The sequence below is a fragment of the Grosmannia clavigera genome, assembly GCF_000143105.1.
Source record: "Grosmannia clavigera kw1407 unplaced genomic scaffold GCSC_82, whole genome shotgun sequence".
Classification (NCBI taxonomy): Eukaryota; Fungi; Ascomycota; class Sordariomycetes; order Ophiostomatales; family Ophiostomataceae; genus Leptographium; species Leptographium clavigerum.
Genome location: NW_014040576.1, coordinates 736,195 through 753,849, shown reverse-complemented (window position 1 = coordinate 753,849; position 17,655 = coordinate 736,195). Strand labels below are relative to the sequence as shown.

General features: G+C 55.2%; 9 protein-coding genes across 9 annotated transcripts; 3 read left to right on the top strand and 6 right to left on the bottom strand.

Moving 5' to 3' along the window:
* Positions 1-112: 112 nt before the first annotated feature.
* Positions 113-2,374, bottom strand: CMQ_7781 (RNA exonuclease 4; the record flags this gene model as incomplete). The annotated part of the gene is made up of 2 exons (XM_014313421.1): positions 113-365; positions 462-2,374. The coding sequence occupies 2 exons, from the start codon at positions 2,372-2,374 to the stop codon at positions 113-115; spliced, it is 2,166 nt and encodes a 721-aa protein (XP_014168896.1).
* Positions 2,375-2,727: 353 nt separating this feature from the next.
* Positions 2,728-4,085, top strand: CMQ_7896 (uncharacterized protein; the record flags this gene model as incomplete). Its single annotated transcript, XM_014313536.1, has 3 exons — positions 2,728-2,906; positions 2,976-3,062; positions 3,113-4,085. 3 exons carry the CDS (start codon positions 2,728-2,730, stop codon positions 4,083-4,085), a joined length of 1,239 nt encoding a protein of 412 aa, XP_014169011.1.
* Positions 4,086-4,116: 31 nt separating this feature from the next.
* CMQ_7972 (set and mynd domain protein) lies at positions 4,117-5,914 on the bottom strand (the record flags this gene model as incomplete). The annotated part of the gene is made up of 2 exons (XM_014313612.1): positions 4,117-4,991; positions 5,059-5,914. 2 exons carry the CDS (start codon positions 5,912-5,914, stop codon positions 4,117-4,119), a joined length of 1,731 nt encoding a protein of 576 aa, XP_014169087.1.
* A 220-nt stretch (positions 5,915-6,134) lies between these two features.
* On the bottom strand, positions 6,135-7,430 carry CMQ_7936 (sls1 protein precursor-like protein; the record flags this gene model as incomplete). The annotated part of the gene is made up of 1 exon (XM_014313576.1): positions 6,135-7,430. The coding sequence occupies one exon, from the start codon at positions 7,428-7,430 to the stop codon at positions 6,135-6,137; it is 1,296 nt and encodes a 431-aa protein (XP_014169051.1).
* A 502-nt stretch (positions 7,431-7,932) lies between these two features.
* On the top strand, positions 7,933-8,609 carry CMQ_7891 (NADH-ubiquinone oxidoreductase; the record flags this gene model as incomplete). The annotated part of the gene is made up of 3 exons (XM_014313531.1): positions 7,933-8,106; positions 8,173-8,414; positions 8,477-8,609. 3 exons carry the CDS (start codon positions 7,933-7,935, stop codon positions 8,607-8,609), a joined length of 549 nt encoding a protein of 182 aa, XP_014169006.1.
* Positions 8,610-9,359: 750 nt separating this feature from the next.
* Positions 9,360-10,661, top strand: CMQ_7881 (set domain containing protein; the record flags this gene model as incomplete). Its single annotated transcript, XM_014313521.1, has 1 exon — positions 9,360-10,661. One exon carries the CDS (start codon positions 9,360-9,362, stop codon positions 10,659-10,661), a length of 1,302 nt encoding a protein of 433 aa, XP_014168996.1.
* A 506-nt stretch (positions 10,662-11,167) lies between these two features.
* On the bottom strand, positions 11,168-11,971 carry CMQ_7760 (40S ribosomal protein s15; the record flags this gene model as incomplete). Its single annotated transcript, XM_014313400.1, has 4 exons — positions 11,168-11,237; positions 11,321-11,617; positions 11,725-11,801; positions 11,957-11,971. 4 exons carry the CDS (start codon positions 11,969-11,971, stop codon positions 11,168-11,170), a joined length of 459 nt encoding a protein of 152 aa, XP_014168875.1.
* A 1,040-nt stretch (positions 11,972-13,011) lies between these two features.
* CMQ_7789 (uncharacterized protein) lies at positions 13,012-13,284 on the bottom strand (the record flags this gene model as incomplete). Its single annotated transcript, XM_014313429.1, has 1 exon — positions 13,012-13,284. The coding sequence occupies one exon, from the start codon at positions 13,282-13,284 to the stop codon at positions 13,012-13,014; it is 273 nt and encodes a 90-aa protein (XP_014168904.1).
* Positions 13,285-14,580: 1,296 nt separating this feature from the next.
* On the bottom strand, positions 14,581-15,441 carry CMQ_7996 (glutaredoxin domain containing protein; the record flags this gene model as incomplete). Its single annotated transcript, XM_014313636.1, has 2 exons — positions 14,581-14,885; positions 14,961-15,441. The coding sequence occupies 2 exons, from the start codon at positions 15,439-15,441 to the stop codon at positions 14,581-14,583; spliced, it is 786 nt and encodes a 261-aa protein (XP_014169111.1).
* Positions 15,442-17,655: the final 2,214 nt, after the last annotated feature.

Sequence of the window (17,655 nt, the reverse complement as noted above, 5' to 3'; positions counted from 1 at the left end):
CTGTGCCGTTAAACAGAGTGGCATACGGAGTAAGCAGGATTCATATGTACGGAGTACATCCACCATACACGCATATACGCATATACGCATATGACAGCACACAACATCCACCCTACTTCACCGTCATGAAACCAACGCCCTCGCGCGCCCGCCGCACTGCCCGCCGTAGCTGCTGCTCTTCCGTGTCCGTCCAAGGCACTGTGATGGCATCCCACTTGACGCCCGGCGTGTGGTACTCGCGCTTGTGCTGTGCCCGTTGTGCCTGCAGCCGGCTCATTGCCCGCGGATCGCCGCTGCCGCTGAAGAGCACGAAAGCTGTGCAAGGCGGCAGCTGGTCGTAGATGCGCTTCACACGGCGACCTAGGCTGGCGAGACAGCGTTCGAGGTCAGACTTGTTCGTCTCTTCCTCCTCCTCCTCCTCCTCCTCCTCTTCCTCCATCATCTCCCGCAGCCGCTCCAACGTCGGTGGTCCCTGGTTTTCATCGGCGCCAGCCATCAGCTTGTTGCGGTTCCACCAGCCCTGCAGCGCCTCGAGTCCGCGCATGCGCGCATACACAAAGTCCACGCCGCCACCCGGCACCTCGCTGCCATCAGGGTCGCCCAGCACGGCCCGCAGCACGGCAGCCTCGACTTCGGCGTCGCTGCGACAGCCTCCCAGCAATATTCCGGCCTCACTGCAGAGCGTCCGTCGTGGATCGCCCCAGTCGACGGCCGCACTCGACTTGCCTGTCGCCAGACCACCCGTGGCTGCTGGCCCGGCCTGACTCCGATATGCCGTGCCGGCACGGCCGAGCCGATGGAACAGGTTCTCGCCAGCCCCCTCGCTGCCCTGATCGGCGTTCTGGTTGCCGGCTGCCCACAGCTTGCCCTTTTCGCACTTGCGCTTCATCAGGTCCAGACAGGTCCGCGCATCCTCGATGCTGTCGTGGCCCTGCGCCGTGCCGTGGCCCTTTTGGATTTCCCGCTGGAGATACTTGGCCGATAGCCAGCGTAGCGCGTGCTTCTTCGGCGGGCCGGCCGGATGTGGAAACGCAATGGATGTGTCGACCACAAACGGGTGCGTCAGCTGCAGCGCCCGCATGTCCGAGTCGAGCGAGTGGCCCACCAGGATCGACTGCGCGTCCAGCAGGTCGACCAGCCGTGCCTGGATGTCTGCCAGCGTCGTCGTCACCGATGCTAGCATCGTCTCCGTGATGCCCGAGAACTGCGTCAGGTAGTCGACAATCGGTACGTCTGGCTTCACCAGCTCGTCCATCACCACCTCGCCGTCCCACGACAGCACGCTGACGCGCGTCAGCACAAATACGTTGCCGTCTGCCTTGCACATCTCGCAGTCCACCGCGTACACCTTGCGCCCGGCCGTGATGCTACCCTGCTCGATCTCCGCCTCGGGCACGTCGCCCGCGCTCATGCTCTCCACTTTGGTGTGTGCCCATCCCGGCATGTCCTCGAAGATCGCCCGGCTGGCCTCGTCCGGCAGCATTGCCGGGTGCAGCTTGAAGTCGTTGGAGAGATACTCCTCCGGCGTGGCCAGGAACTCCGTGATGCGCGTCCGCACGTCCTTGTGCAGCTGGTGCGCCTTCTTGTCCCTGTCCTCGGCCGCAGCTCGCGGCAGCGGTGCCGTCAGGAACGTCGCCACCGGCGAGAACATGGTCGCGTACTTTTCGTTGCCCCTGGCACGCACCGGCCACAGGTGCGGGAACACGTCTGCAAACGGCTGCAGCGCTGCCGGGAGCTTTTCTCGCACGAGCGGTCGTGGGTAACAGTCGTCGCCCGATGGCTGCTGCCGTGCCATCCACCGCTCGAGAGCCGCGATGCTGCCGTCTTCCTTCTCGGCCCAGCTGCCAAAGTCCACGTCGGTCTGGAACATGGCCTCCTCTAGGCCCGGTACCATGATGGCCACCACCTTGCGGAAGTTGGGCCGGTGGTTCACGGCAACCCACTGTGGCGCCGTGCCGTCGGCAAAGATGTACGTCACAAGGTTGCGCAGGTCCGACACCTGGATCCGGCTCTGCATCCGTGCGTTCTTGCCAAACAAGATCGTCGGGTAGTTGCCCGAGTCCTTTTTAGGCACCTTCTTGAGCTTCTTAGTCGGCCGGCCGCCGCGGATCGTCTGCCACTCGCCACCTGTGCTGGCATCATCGCCCGAGCCTCCAATCGGGGCGACGGTCTGGTCGAGCATCTTGTTCCCCTTGTCTGTCTTCTTGTCTGCTTCCGGGACGGCTAATTCCGCGTCCAGTCCAGCGTCTGACGGCGAGCGCTTCGCACCTGCTATTCCTCTCACCGACTCCTTGGCTGCATGCGAAGATGCAAGAGGTGCTGTTGTTGCCGTCGGCGTCGAAGAAATGCTAGAGTTGGGCGTAGTCGTCCCCATGCTGACCGGTTTCAAAGAAGCGACGTGCAGACAGTCGCTGCTTATTACATAGCAGATGCGCGGTGCATCTAGACGCGGAAAATGTATCAGGCCCGTGTCGCGTCGTCCATGGAGCTTGGTCGTGCAGCTACGACATGAAGCTGAAGCAAATTTCTCTTTTGGTATTTTAGGCCAAGCGTCAAAGCAACCTGGTCAGCACGCTAAAACGGCCGCTAATGTGGAGCCAATGATCTCCTGACGCAACTGCTCATAGCCGTGCCTAGCCAGCCAATAAAAAGCTGCTGGATCCCTAGGCCTGTTTTACCGTGCTTCTCGGCAGCTTCAGTCGCATTCAGTTTCGCGTGTCTGCTGATATGGAGACGATAGACTGCAGATGCAGCAGCTGCCAAAATGCGCTAGGCACAACCGTCAACCTCTGGACGCAGATCGGAAGAAGTTACTACAGCCCGGTCGCTTCGCCTCATCCGCGTCTGAGCGTACAGGCTTGTGGAGCAGCCAGAGCCGGCGAGAAGGGCACGCTGGTCGAGGGCTGGTAAGCTCATCGAAGAGAGATGAAGGCGGGGAGGAGAGTGGCGGTACTCTGTGCTAACGGCCATCACAGCCGCCTCCAGGACATCGAATGCCACCTGTGCAATGCAGTCGTTGGTATCGAGTGTTTGGCCGTACCCACAAATCACGCCCTTGACAAGTAAGCCGGCCTCTCGTTTTCTGGCTTGATTTGCTGCTAACGAGGACTAGCAACCAGGTGCTCCTGCGCAAGACGGCCTTCTCTGCTGTTGGCCAGGGCGGAAAAGTGGTAGATCTCAACGTTGTACAAAAACTACGACTGCGATACTCTGAGCGGCGCAGTGAAGAGTCCGATGCAGAGGCGGAATACGGACGTGTGGATGGGTGGACGGTTGACCCCGAGATCATGGTAATTCAAGAGCAGATCGAGACGCAGCGTGCCGACATTGATCGCATCGACAGCGCCGGATTGCAGGTGGTGGCAGCCATGGACGCGGCAATCAGTCGCATGGGCAGCGAGGTCACCGGCTTTCAGGAGACAATGCGCAAGCTGCAGCAAGACCTCGGCGGCCATCAGGGTGGCCTGAGCCAGGTGCAGGCACAGGCCAGCATGCTCACCGACGCCCTTCACGATACTCAAAAGCGATTCGATATCGCGACTTCACAGCTGCGCAAAAGTGTGGGGACGGTCAAGACAGAGATCCGACAGCTGAAGGAGCAGCTAAAAAGCGTCACGAAGGCGATGCCGCAGGACAGCGACAGGAACACGGCAGTGATCGAAAAGCAGGGCAGGGAGATAGAAAGTCTGAGATCGGAGCTGGCCGGCTTCGGACGACAAATGCAACGACACCAGCAGGAGAGGACAGCCGGCTCAGTGGCCCATGGCGTGCCAGCATTCGGCTCGCGCGAGCTCGATATCATAACGGAGAGCATTACCAGGCTGAGCGGCCGGGCCAGTCAGGTCGAGCCGCTACAGATGGAGCTGGTCATCCTCAAAGGACGGGTGCAGCGGCTGGAGTCTCTGTCGTGGAAGGAGGCGGAGGAGGAGTCTCTTCAAACGGACGAGCCTTTGTCTACGACACAGCAGGGACTGAGCACGGCCTCTCAACGAAAGCGACGCCAGACAGGGACAGGGCCACCTTCGAAGCGATCGAGTCGACGACAGCCAGCATCGCCGACAAGATACAGAGGACAGGAAGACTGAACTGGATGTATGTTGGATTTCTATGCCAGGCTCACGCTGCTTCTATGGATTGTGGCTCGAGGTCTGCCTTGAGAATGTCGACGGCCAGGTCGGCCAGACGCTCGACGGGCGGCAGGATGTTGTCGCGGAAGAAGCGGGCAGCGGCCGGCTCGGTCGGGTCCTGGATCCAGTGATGGAGAGCGGCCGAAATGAGGTCGCGGTCAGGCACACTCCGGACGTCCTGCAGCATCTCGCGGGCGGTGTCGAGAAGCTCCCACTCGTCCGAGTGGCCCATGGGCCCATAGCGCAGCACCATGAGCAGGATGGCCTCGTACAGGGCGCCGTCAGCAAGCGGGGCGAGGGCAGCCTGGAGGGCTGATGGTGATGAAGACGGCGTCGGATCGATCGCGGTGTTGGTGATGGTCTTTGCGATCAAGAGGAGACCCTTGAGGCGCCACTGGGCAAAGGGAGCGACATACTTGTAGGGGTCGCTGCGTAGGGCGACGAAGCACTCGACAGCGAGGGCGTGGGCAAAGTTGTGCTGCTCCGAGTAGTAGACGATGGCCTGCTGGAAGACATGAGCGAGCGGCTCGACAGCCCATCGACGGGCGCGGACGAGAGGGCGACAGAGAGCCCAGGCGCGGCGCAGGCTGGCGAGACGTCCAGACGGCGGAACGGGCTGCTCGGGGCGACAGTCGTCGTAGATCTGGTCGATCTGGGCAGACGTGACCGGGAGACCCTTACGGTCGAGGGGGGGGTTGCGCAGGACGGCGACGTTGGGGACGAAGCTGAAGGCATTGAGGGCCACCAACGGCGACGCGCGGCAGACTTGGTAGACGTCGAGGTCGTCGGCACAGCGGGCGCAGTCGCAGGTGAAGTGGTAGAGATCGAGGCCACGCTGGCGGACTGACTTTGGTTTTGTGTAATCTGGGGGAGTAGGGTGTTAATCAAGAGGATGCATTATGTAAGCATTATATAATCACAAAGCACTCACCAATGTAGGAGATGGTGACCTCGTCGCCGGCACGGATGGCCTGCTCAGCCCGCAGAAAAGCCTTGCGGCCGGCAAAGGAGACGACGGCATTGGGCACACACGAGTGGTTGGCCATGGCCAGATGGGCGTCGAGAAAGGTGCCAGTGTAGGCGACGTCGACGTCGCTGCGGTCAAACGAGTTGGTGTGGATCTTGCACATGGCCTCAACGGCGATGGCGAGGCTCGCGTCCGTGGCCGGCCAGCCGGCAAGCGCGCAGGCCGCCGATGCCTGCACCTCAAAGTCTTTCCAGAGGTCCGGCCGGGCCCGGAAGCCAGCCACGTTGCCCTCGAGCCCGGCCACGGTGTCCTTGACAGCCGGCCATTGCAACAGGATCTGCAGAAGCGCCCGAACGGGAGCGGGAACGATGCGAAGGGTTGAAGGGGTTGTCCGAGTCAGTGCCGTCGAATCAGACTCATCTCCCTTCTTCTGCTCTTCCTTTTCCTTTTCTTCTTCCGCCTCCCGGCTCATCTCCAGCGCCTTCTTCAGCACCCGGCACTCCAGCTTATGTACCGCTGTCCAGTGCGCTCGCTGGCATCGACTCCCGCAGTAGGCCACCGCTCGGCAGCCTGTGCAGGCCTTGGCCGGCCGTCGTGGGTCCAGACAGTGGTTGCATGTCTGTGCTGCTGCCACCCCAAACGGCACCACCACCAGCGGCTCGCTGAACTCGGCCACCACAGCCCCCGGCGCAAAGTCGCGCGTCGCAAAGAAGCCGCGCCCACGCCCGTCTCGTCGCCCGGCCGACTCCAACGCCGTCCCCTCGTCCTCGTCCTTCAGCCGGTCGCCTCGGATCTCAATCCCAGATAGCGGAGCGGCCATTTTGTCCAAGGTGAACACGCTGGGCTGCGGGGTTTGGCCAGAGAATTCCTACATAGTACGGAGTACGTGGATCGCCCCAGAATTGCACCTGTGCTTGCTGACTAATCACGGCTTACAGCATTCAACCGCCATCAACCGCGCTCAACCGTATTGCCATTCTGTTCGTACATAGTATCATCGTACATGCTCCGTATTACTCTATTCGACCTGATATTCTGCATCACAGCTCGTCCCGTCGTGCTCCGTGTCGCCGTTCTTGCAGCAACCGCCACAGCTCGGCCGACCAGTGTGCCACGTCGTCCTCCTGCTGCCTTCCTGCTGCTGCGTAGGTCTCAGCCAGCCGCTCGGCGTGATAGTCCCAGCACTGAGCCTGGACATCTGGGTCGCAGCTGTCGGTGACCGGGCTGTCGGTCGCTTCTTCCAGTGGCCACCGTGTGACGTCAGCGCCCATGTTCGCGTCGAGAAAGTTGTCGATCACGAGATGTGCCGCGCGCGCCCGTGTCGACTCGTATTTCGGCCCCGTCAGCGTCACCAGCAGCCGTAGGATCTCGGTCAGACCGTCATGCTCCAGAAAGTCCTGCATGATCGTCTCGCTCCGGATCAGCCCGTTGATGGCAGACAGCCGCGAACGCACCCACGCTGGGCTGACGTCGCCGGCAGCCCCCAACGCCTTGAACACTCCCTCTCCGAGCGTGCTCTCGTGGCTGCACGGTGCTGTCTTGTGCTGCTCCCATTCCCGCTCTACGCCTCGCAGCGCCGTCGGATTGTTCTGCACCGCCGCCGCCACAATCGCTCCGGCCTGCTGCTGGGCTACTCCGCCCAGTCCGTCGTCGTCTGCCGTCATGAGGCACAGCAGAAGCCGTGTCGCATCTTTGTCCTCCGCCAACCGACTCCCGTAGTAGATGTCGTGGGCGAACTCGCCCAGCTGCTCGAGTGCCTCGATGAAGCGCATCCGCTCAGCGTCCGCCACCACCTCGTTGGCGCGCTCGTACCGTAGCCCAACGCCCTTCACCACCGCCACTGCGTCTGCAAATGATATCGCATCGCCGTCGTCTTTCCCCTCGCCGCCAACAGGCTCCTTGACCGCGCCGACTGCATCGTATTCCGGCGCCCCCTTGGGAATCCGTCGTGCTGCTTCCTCCTCCGCATCCGCATCCGCCTCTCCGCTTCCAGGCTGGTCCACGAGCACCACGGCACGATCCACCGGCAGGCCTTCCAGCTCGGCCGTGCTGTCCTCCGACGCATTATACAGCTTCGCTTCCTTCTCTCCTGTCCATACGTTCAGTCTCACGTGCAGTCCTGCCGGGATATCCTGGTCGTCGTGTAAGCGTTGAAACTCGTTGGTCGCCTCAAAAAGACGCGGATAGCACTCGGCTGCCTTGTCCGTGTGGCAGATCAGGCCATTGCTTGCCGGTGCTAACCCTGCCGAGCCTAAGGTCCCAACAGCATGAAAAAGTGGCACGGCAAAGAGAAGAGCTAGTAGCTTTCTTGCCGGTAGAGACATGGCGTTGGCCATTGTCTGTCAATGTATTTTCGGTATGGGTTTGGTCCAATCCAAGCAATCGCAACAGCAACACACGCTGTTTTGTCTTGTCTTGGAAGAGATTCTCCCTTTTGAAGCACAGGAATCTTGGTATTTCTCTTTTATATACTGCGTACGGTGGCCAAAACAAGTGATCAGCTAATGATAATAACACCTGTCACCAGTGGCAAGGCTGCCACCCATTTAGTGACTCGCGATTTAGAGGATGCCAGAACGCTAAGCGGCCAATTGCCCTAGCTTTGGGCCAATTAGCAATCACTTTTTTCCGTCTTCTCTGACTGGCCACGCTGGCTCCTTATTGACTTATCCGCTATCAGCCCTCTCTGCTTATATGCATTTCGGCCCACTGTTCCCTACCCGAAACGTGATCTCGGCTTTTCATCTGCTCTCTTTCCGTCTCTCCAGCTCGGCCGGCCACCATCCCCTCTGCTCCACGATACCCATTGTCCGCATCTCGCGCCCTCTCGATCACAACATGCTGCCGCTCAGACAACGGGCCGCGTGTATGGCGCGGCAGGCTCGTCTGCGGCCTGTCATGCCCGCCTCCCGCGCCTCCCGCGCCTTCGCCTCGACCGACAGCCACTCCCACGATCACCACGATCACCACGACCGCCACGATAGCCATGCCTCTGTCGATGAGCCAATGGGCGTATGTGTCCTCCATCCACTTGCTCGCATGTCGCTTGATTCTGTCTAACCGCGTATCCCGATGCAGAAGGGCTTTTACGTCGCCCTGGCCGCCATTCCCGCTACCTGGATTCTCTACACCCTGAAGAACTCTGGCAAGGACGGCCAGCCCACCGCGCTCGAGTCCTACTTCAGCAAATTCGACTACTTGACCGAGCAGTGGGAGGTCCGCAACACCCTCCGCACCGCAGCCATCGAGCAGGCTACCCACGATCGCATTCTGCTGCAAACCGTTCCCCGGAACTCTCAGGTTGACCTGCGCTTCCCAGAGTACGTCCCCCTCTCCACTTGCTATCATGCTCTGCCTTTGCGCCCACAATCTGACTGGCTAGGGTCTTCCAATCCGGCTCTCCATACAACGTGCCCGCAGGGCACGCCGTGAACCTCAACCATGTCGTTGCCCACTACAAGGACCAGCACTACAAGGAGACTGAGCGGCAAGCTAAGGCGGCTGCAAAGGAATAATTGTGTGTTGGGTTCTACCGCATTCAGACGTGGGGAAACTGAAATGAAACCCCCCAAAAAATGGGAACATGTTCCCATGTATCGTAGTAAGCATACAACTTCACAAGGGTATGCGGCTGTGCGAGGCAGGAGAGGCACGTGAGAGGGAAAGCTAAACTTTGAAATTTGACGAATAATTGCATCTTACTCTGACCTGTTGTGATTGGAACCACGGCCCGTGCATGCCATCGGGTACATACCATGTGCATGTCTTGGGCACGGTTGACCGACTCGACGTTCTCGTTCTTGCCAACGAGGCTACGACTTTCTGTCTCAAACCGTCAAAATGCATCCATTTTCACGTTTTCCGACCAGGGAAACTTCCTTTGCATGGTTTTCTCTGCTAATCCTTCCATGCTCTTGCCTGTTGCATGCGAAAAGGGGGATCCGTCTGGGTTATCGCCTGACTTTCAAGCTCCTTCCTTGTCATTTCCGGAATGAATCGCTCCACTAGCCAGGCAGCTCTGTTGCTGCGAACCGCAGCAAATGGCGGCGTCGATGCCTGCAAACCCATTTTTTGCACAGCAGCACAACATGCTCTTCGCTACATCAACTAACCAATCCAATGCAGACTTATATACAGAGGATACGAGAGTATATATACACCTGTTCTGCGCTACCGCCTTGGAGCCTTTCTCGCTCGTCATTTTTTGCCCCATCGACGGTTTCAACTCGATAAGCAGAAATAGATAGTCTCACCGCCGCTAAAACATGCTCACAATGGTGAATGAAGGCCCTGCTGTCCAGCTAGCCGACCGTCCGGACGAGCCGGTATCGCAGCCAACACCCCCAGGCCTGGCAGTCGACAGCGCGATTAACGCGGTCTCCAGCGGCCGCGCTTCGCCAGACATGCATTCGCTAGACGCGGCTATCACCGTTGCCAAGATCGATGCTAAGACCCCCACCACAGCAACTGTTGTTGAAACCGTGCAATCAGAATTCGAGGCCCTGGCCTTGAGCGACGACCGGTCTCAAGAGCAACTTCCGGGGCCCCCAGAAGATGGAATCCCACCTACTTCTTCTTCACCCTCTTTAGCCGGCCACGCGCTCCAGGTACGACTCAACAAGGATCCCAACCTAGGCTTTTGTGTCTATGCCTTGCGCCGCTTTGACCGCGGCGACGTCTTATACACCGAGCGTACCGCCATCGAAGCCCTCCACCACCCGGATCACCGTGGCGTCCGCAATGTCTACCAGTACTACACCAATATGTCGCACGAGCGACGCGCTGCCCTGCATGGTGCATTTCCTATGCTGGCCTGGGCTAATGGTGTAGATGCGTACGAAGCCGCCGAGGGACGCACCCTCATCGGATCCCGTGTCATCACAAAGGGGTTCAACCTAGACATTTGCCTGTCTGCCGAGGACCACATTCGAATGCGACCAGATATGCCCGTACAGCTCCGCAGACAATCCCCCGGACGGCAGCCGGCTGAGCAGACAGTGAGCACTGCTGCCACGACTGTGTCGACCATCCGGCTAAAAGGGAAGAAGACAAGGTCTGCCTTCTCTGAGCTCTTCCATCCCACCGCTCACTTGGTTGAAAGGGACAACCGCAGTAAGAGCACGAGCCGAATCGGAGGAAAGAGCTGGAGGCGAAAAGGGCGCGGCTGGGGCGCCGACGACGAAAACGAGGACGCCAAGAGCCACAGGAGTTTCAAGAGCGTCAGCAGCTGGAAGAGCAGAATGAGCCAGAGGAGTATTCCTGGTGGTGCCGGGCGAGACAAGGACTGGGCCCAGCGCGAAACACTCAAGTGGTTTGGTCGCTACGCCTTCCGCCTCAAGCCGGGGACTGCATTTCTCGAGTCGGCGACCGACCAGGCTGCTGCCGTCTATCTCTTGACCGACCTGATTAACCATCGGTGTGCCCCCTACCAAAACTGTCGAGTGCAGCCAAAGATAGGCTTCGTCTCCGTCATCGCGGAGCGAGACATCGAGGTGGGAGAAGAGCTGACCATCAACTACAACAAGAGCAAGAAAGACTTTGACTGCAAGGGGGAGTGCTGCCAGTGACAGCCGCAGTCAATCAAACTGTTCGCCTTTGTTGAATGTGTCTTCGTCTGTCTCATTCTTCCTTCAGCGGTCCGTTCTTGTGATCCCGGTCCTTTTGTCTGAATTATCAAGCGTTGGGTTTCAGCGATTAGGGTTATCTAAAATACCGTAGACTGGTTTGTTTATCAGCACGATCGGGTTCTTGTCTTTCGGGTACTGCTTTTCCTAGCATATAGATCAACGGTACAGCATTTACGTAAGCAGCGAAAGGTCGGTTTGTAAATTGTTTTTTTTTGTTTGTTTCATTTGGCAAACTACCGTATCATCTTGATAGTTTTTTTTTTCTCCGTCCACTAGGAAAAAAGCCGGATGTTGTCCCTGTTCGCGCCGTTTCCGTGATGGGCTCCTTTTTATAGAAATTTATCTCCCACCAGCATGTTCAGACCCATCATCATTCGCGACCATAAACTTCCATTGTCCGACAGCTTGACACACAGCACCAGAGAAGGGGGGGAAAGAAGAGGCGTCTACTTCAGGGGGATGAAACGAGAAGAGTGAGTAGCACCGATACCGGGTCTACCGTGCTTGACAGGCCGGCTGTGAAAGTTGGTTAGTAACTCCGCATACAATGGCCGAAGACCATGAAGTTCCGGGGTGTGTTCAGGAGGAATGACACGTACTAGGAGATAGAGAACTCTGCCAGGTAGTGGCCAACCATCTCCGGCTTGATCTCGACCTGGTTGAACTCCTTGCCGGAGTAGATGCCGATCACGCTGCCAATCATCTCCGGGACGACAATCATGTCACGCAGGTGCGTCTTGACGACGTCCGGCTTCTCGTTCGGCTTGGCCTCCTGCTTCGCTTTCCGCAGCTTCTTGATCAGGCCCATCGGCTTCCGCTTCAGACCCCGGTTGATCCTGCGCCGTGCGCGGGCGTGCACAACATCGCGCAGCTCGTCAGAGCCGAGATCGAGGAGCCTACAGAAAGAAATTGGTGTTAGAACAATCTTGCATCTCGTTGATGGGTAGCCGAAACGGTGCGAAGCGCCATGATGCCGAAACGACGCGCTAGATGGGCGACATACTGGTCGAGGTCAACACCCCGGAAGGAGAACTTGCGGAACGCTCTCTTGCGCTTAAGCTCGGCAGCCTCCTCGGCGTTCTGGAGTAAAGACACGATGTTAGCCCAGCCTCGCTTCTCTGTCCTCGTCACCACCGGTATCGTTGCCATCGAGGGGTGGTCGCCCGAAGACACCCTCCTGCGGCCGCCGGGATTGGATTTGTGTCGACGAGAGAATGGCACAGGTATTCACGTACGTATTCGTCAGCCATGGTTGCGGTTGTTGTTGAAATTCGACAATGGGTCGCACTCTTGTTCGATGGGTGACGGTATGTATCGAGAGAGGTCGACTCGCAAAAAAATTGTTCAAATGGGGGACGGTGTCCTAGCGGAAAAAAAGGCTGTGCCAAAATTGCAGCAGTAGGGCTTGTTTGCCCTGGGCGTCCCCGCGCTTTGGGAGCGGCCAAATTTGTTCTTGTGTGTCATCACGTGGGGAGCTTCGCCCATGTGCCCTGATAAGCGTCACGTGAAAGTCTCAAACAGTTAAAGGCGACTCCGCAACAGATTCGCGCTTGCGTTCGTAAGCTTCGAGCTATTCTTGGAACGCGTGTCCAGATTCTGACATCACCGTGTTACTTGAGTCTCTTGGTCCTTCAGCCTTAATCTAGAACAAGCTCTAATATAACAAGGAGGTATATCCCTGATTTGAATGGAATTGTGGTACAGAAGCCGACGAGCAGACTTTAGTTGACAAGCAGGCGATCTCAATAGCCTTTGGCTACTCTCTTCTTCATTTTCCCCTCTCTCCAATCTTATACTCTAATGCGGTGATACTTTGGCTTTGAAACTTTTGCAAAGGAGGATCAAGATCTGTCCGAAAGACACGTCCTCTCGCCCCCTACGAAACTCTCAAAGCCCAAGAATGAAAACACTAGAGTAGCAACAAGAAAAGGGGGACAGTCTTAGATAATGGTACAAAGATACGAGAGGATAGCAAAAGATCGTGATTATCGCTAGTACATCCAACATCAACGCTCAGCAACATAAAATGAAAAGCAAGCCCCATGAGATCCTCATCCGGAAGTCAAGAAAAACAATCAATAGACCATACAAACCTTGTTATCCCGCTCGCTGTGTCCTCCAGTCCCTTTTGAAACAGCAAAAAATAGTAAGAGTCAGACGTCGTCCAACCCGTTCGGCGGAGGTACAAATCCAAGTCAACCACTCTCGAGAAATATCCGTAGAGCCGATGGTCCCAAACGTAAAAGGCAAGTACAGACAAAGCCAGGTTAACCGTTTAAAACTTGTTTGGTTATGTCCTGGTTTGACGGCTGTTGTTGAACGGCCCGCCAATCAAGTCTTCTTGGGCCGCCATCGGGGACAGTTTGTTGTTATGCTCCAGGTCATAGCGATATGAAGGTGACCGGCCGAGATCTGCAGCCAGCTCCTTTGCCCATGCACGCACGGCTTGTTTTCCTGAAACGTGCTGTGGGCATTTCTGAGTACCCTTGAGGGGCGAGGACGAGGAGCCAGTTGAAGAGGAAAATGAGGATTTAGTGGAAGCGGCGTAGTTTTGAGAAGGCATATTGATGAGGGTGGAGTGTAATTGGTAGATGTGCAATACAATGGTCACTTGTGTAAGTTAGAGTAATGTGCAGTGATCATGAATTATATTTGGTATATACAGTGAACGAGATGCTCTACTTATACTTCAAAATGCCGGTTCCGATGAAACACTCTTGGCAGCAGTTGCTGTCCATCCATGACCTGCAAATGCTTATTATCGCACACTTAAAAAAAGTACTCACACGATGCCATTTTTCAAGCCCCATGTTTATGCTCTAGGTCGTTCATTGCCGCTCCTTCATTGGTAGCAACGTTTATAAAGCTGCTGCCTGGTAAGTCATGTTCTTTGTTCTACACTTTTGCAAAGCCTTATATGTATGAGTAGTAAGACGAGCTTAGACCAGGATGAACTTCAACGCCGAAGCGGCTCTTCCAGTAAGATGACGTTATGTACTCCGTGACTGGACAGAGAACATAAGATGGACCAAAGATGGGCCGGGCCTCTGAACTGCTAAAGTTTTGGTGGTGCCTTAGCGCCAACAACTACTAATGGAAACAAGTCATTTCTGTTGAAGAGTCATCAAGATATTACTCCGAACGTGACCCATATTGTTCTGCACGGGAGTGACGTGACTGCTTATTCTTGCTGTGCACTCCGTAGGCATCACAATTATTTAGTCGACCTTACACAAGGCATCAGCCATCAGAATCGATAGCATTAGCTTAGCTTACTCTGTGCAGCGGTCTGCAGTGGTCTGTTAACTTTAAAACGCTCACTAACTTCTCCACTTGTGGTTAGACTGCAGACGCGATCTCTCGCTGCTACATAGCATTGTAGAAACTTCTTGGGTGTTAGGTAATACATAACATTCTGTTCATAGGAAGAACTAATTGAAATTTGAAAAGACTTACTAGAAGGTGTCGGTAAGCCGACGGGTCATGTTTTGTTCTGCTGAACGCAAGGCTTACGACAGGCCACTACTAGTCTTTCTCTTCGTTCATGCATAGAATGACTGCTGGTTGTATAATGTAGTAACTTATGTAACCATCCTTGACCTTTCCTCCCTGTGACATAATGCACATAGAAACGCCTCTAAACATCATCCGAACCGATAAACCCAATAATATACACATGGAGGAAGCAGCCAAGAAGCTTAGGGTCCGTAAAACGCCGCAGCAGGGAAGCATGTACACTATATATCAAGAGCCCAAATAGACCTCGTTTGTTATGAAAAAGAGTCGCTCAAGAGTAGATGTCAACCAAGAGACAGAATGGGAGATCGTCCAAATGCCTGGACGCCTCGAGGTGTAGCGATCAGGCCGACAGCCGTTCTTTCATCTCTAGACCGTTGCCAGCCAATGACTTGACCCTGTCCACTAGCGCCTTCTTACGGTCTAGCTCGGCAATGTCGTCGCCACCGCCGATGCTCTTGCCACCGACAAGGATGTTGGGAACGGTGCGCCGGCCAGTCAGTTTGCCTAGCCGTGCTTGCAGTGCCGCACCCAGAGGGTGAATGTCGAGCTCGACGACAAATGGCGCCGGATCGATGGAGTACTTGTCGAGCAGCAGGCCCTTGGCGCGTTTCGAATACGGGCAGTAAGTCTTGGAGAAAATGATAACTGGGCAAACTGTTAGCAGCGTGCGCGCTTGCTTGTCATCCTCGTAAAATTGTATCTGAGCCCTTCGCTACTTACCCGGCGCCTTCTTGATAATGATGTCAAGCTCCTCCTCTGCCGCATGTTCCGTCTCTGACTCGGTGCCCTCGGAGCTCTCGGCAACCTCCTGCTTCTGTCCGCTGGCTGAGCTGCCCACGCCTACCAAGTTGCTGGGCAGGTCCGGCTTGTTCGGTGACTTGGCGTTGGCCAGGTCCTTGGCCTGCTGCTCGGCCGCTCGAAGCCGGTCGGCCATCTCGCGGGCCAAGCGCACATCGTCCTCGTCAATATCACCATCGGCGTCCATGTCAACGACGACAGGAGCGCCCTTCTCGCCATTGACGCTTGTGCCAAGTGTGTCTAACGGGGACAGCTTATCCAGCGCCGACTTCGTCTTGTGGTAGAAGTCCTGTATCGTCCGCTGGTCGGGGGTGTGTGACTGGCGCAGACGGGACGAGTAAAGCAGGATGGAGATGGTAAAGGCCATCACGCCAAGGAATAAAAGCTTAATTCGCCTTGCCATATTCAAGGTGGACAGAGAAGTGACAGGCTGAGACAAAGGTAGGATACGAGTCGAAGAATGTGTCGCGTTGGGAAATCGAGTCGCGCGTGGCGCAATTAACAAGCCGGAGAAAAGCGTGGGTCCAAAGTCCAGAAAACTGCCACACTCTCCGGATCTGACGGAGACGGTCGACGGAAAGGCGATGTCCAGAAGAAGCTAGCTGTCCAAGACGAGAAGCTGGCGGCGCAGGAATTGGAAACTAGGTGAGAAAGCGGGACATGCGTTATTATAGGAAAGAATTAAAAGGATCGCGTAGTAAAACTCGGAGCTGCCAGGAGATGCCGATGAATCAGGCGCGCTCACAGACTTTGCATGTGTGGAATAGGTAAGAGAGAGGAGGGGAATCGGCGAAAACGAAATGAGCCCCTAGGAAGATGTTGTGGCGTTGGCTGCTTATTCCTCATGAGCCGGGCTCAATGTTAAAAAGGACGGTGTCTAATACGACGTAATACGAGTACAGTCAGTATACTTTTGTCATACGGTGTAGTAGGCACCGTGCAAAGCGAGAGGAAAATGCTCTGTAAGCAACACCAAAGCAAGACATGTCGCAAAGACTCATACTTTTTGGCAATTCGGAGTTCGTCTGCCAACGATAAACTGTCCCTGGGATAATGAGTTGCTTGTACCAGTTATGATGAAGGCTAAAGGGAATGGTGTTTCGTACTATGCTCACGAGCATTTCCGGATTCTGTATTTTCTCCTGTTGCTTCACTTTGCGGATTTAGCTTCTTTGCCTCATCTCCTTTTTCTCGTTGCTTGCTCATACGGTATACGTACAACTACTATGTACCCACATCTTACACAACCCACTCCGTACTCCGTACTTCGTACTCCGTACATCATGATATTTTAGGATCCTGGCTTCGGAACGGTAGAACAGACATCAGCCGGCCCGCCATTTTAGCGCATCTTACGTCCCCACTAGAGTGTTATTGTACGACATGTCTTAGTTTCGAAGGCAGCCTTGTTGTCTACTATGTACGGAGTACGTCGTTGGTGATTTCGCACTGCAGTAAGAAAATCGTGTGTATCTTATTTTTTTTTTTAAAAAAAAAAGGTCTGTTAAGCCAAGTCAGGCTTTTCTCGACAACAAAGCCATTAGTTAGCGGATTTCTCTACCCTACTGAATGATCAATCTGAATCTCAAAGACCTTTCCCTTCCTTTCGATAGCCTTCGTACCCAAGTACGTATTTCTTTGCAAGGTACCTCATTGTATCCATAAAACTTTATAATAGTTAGCTAGATCGAAATTTACAGACCAGGCAATAGCAACGCAACACCTACATATATCTATGACGCAAATGTCCTGTATAAAGGGAGGAAGCATGCAAGTCAAACCTCCTATACAATGTCAGCAATGTTTAGTAGCACAAATGACAACGGGCTAAAACCTACAAACAGTAAAGTATACCACGGTCACCGAATTTCTCTGCAGGCTCAGTCATGAAATACTGCTTGCTGTGCTCGGTGATATGTGCTCGGTGATATGTGCTCGGTGATATGTGCTCGGTGATCTTGTAGTGCGATGTCCATCGAGGCGCGCGATTGTCGGCAGAAGAAGTCAACGTATAGCAATAATCATTCTCCTTTGTATTTATTATGTACCGGCACTCTTTTGGGCGTAGATTGTGGTACAACCGAAAAACTTTGGTAGTCCCGTGTAAACTTACTCCCACAAGGCTATGGGACAATCGTAAGAACCAAGTTCCTGCCTTCCATTAAAAATAGGGCTTATAGGCTGGATTTAGGCTTCTCTTATCACCATAGCCTTTCAGAGCTAAGCCGGCTCTTCGTTTCGGCCTTTTTGTTGCTCGTGCATATATTGTATGTTACACACGCCGGAAGCTAGTGTTGCCTAACTTTGCTGAACTTATGCTTTCCCTTCAAGGACTGATCCCACTTGTGCATTTATAACTATCAATCCGAGGCTAATAAACCAGTCGCTAGTAGATTGTCAAACTTAACCTGAGAAAGAGTTTGGGTATACCCAGTTTTGCTGCTTTGTTTCCATGATTCTGCAAAAATCGTTGCTTCCCCCTTTGCCATCTAGTAGATCCAAAGAAGGCCTACCAAGCGTTATCGCGGAGTGTTTATCCCAGGTATAGACTGAAATTTAGGGCGCCTTGTTAAAGGCTGTTTCTTTGCTTTCTGCATTATAATAATCTCTGCAAGTT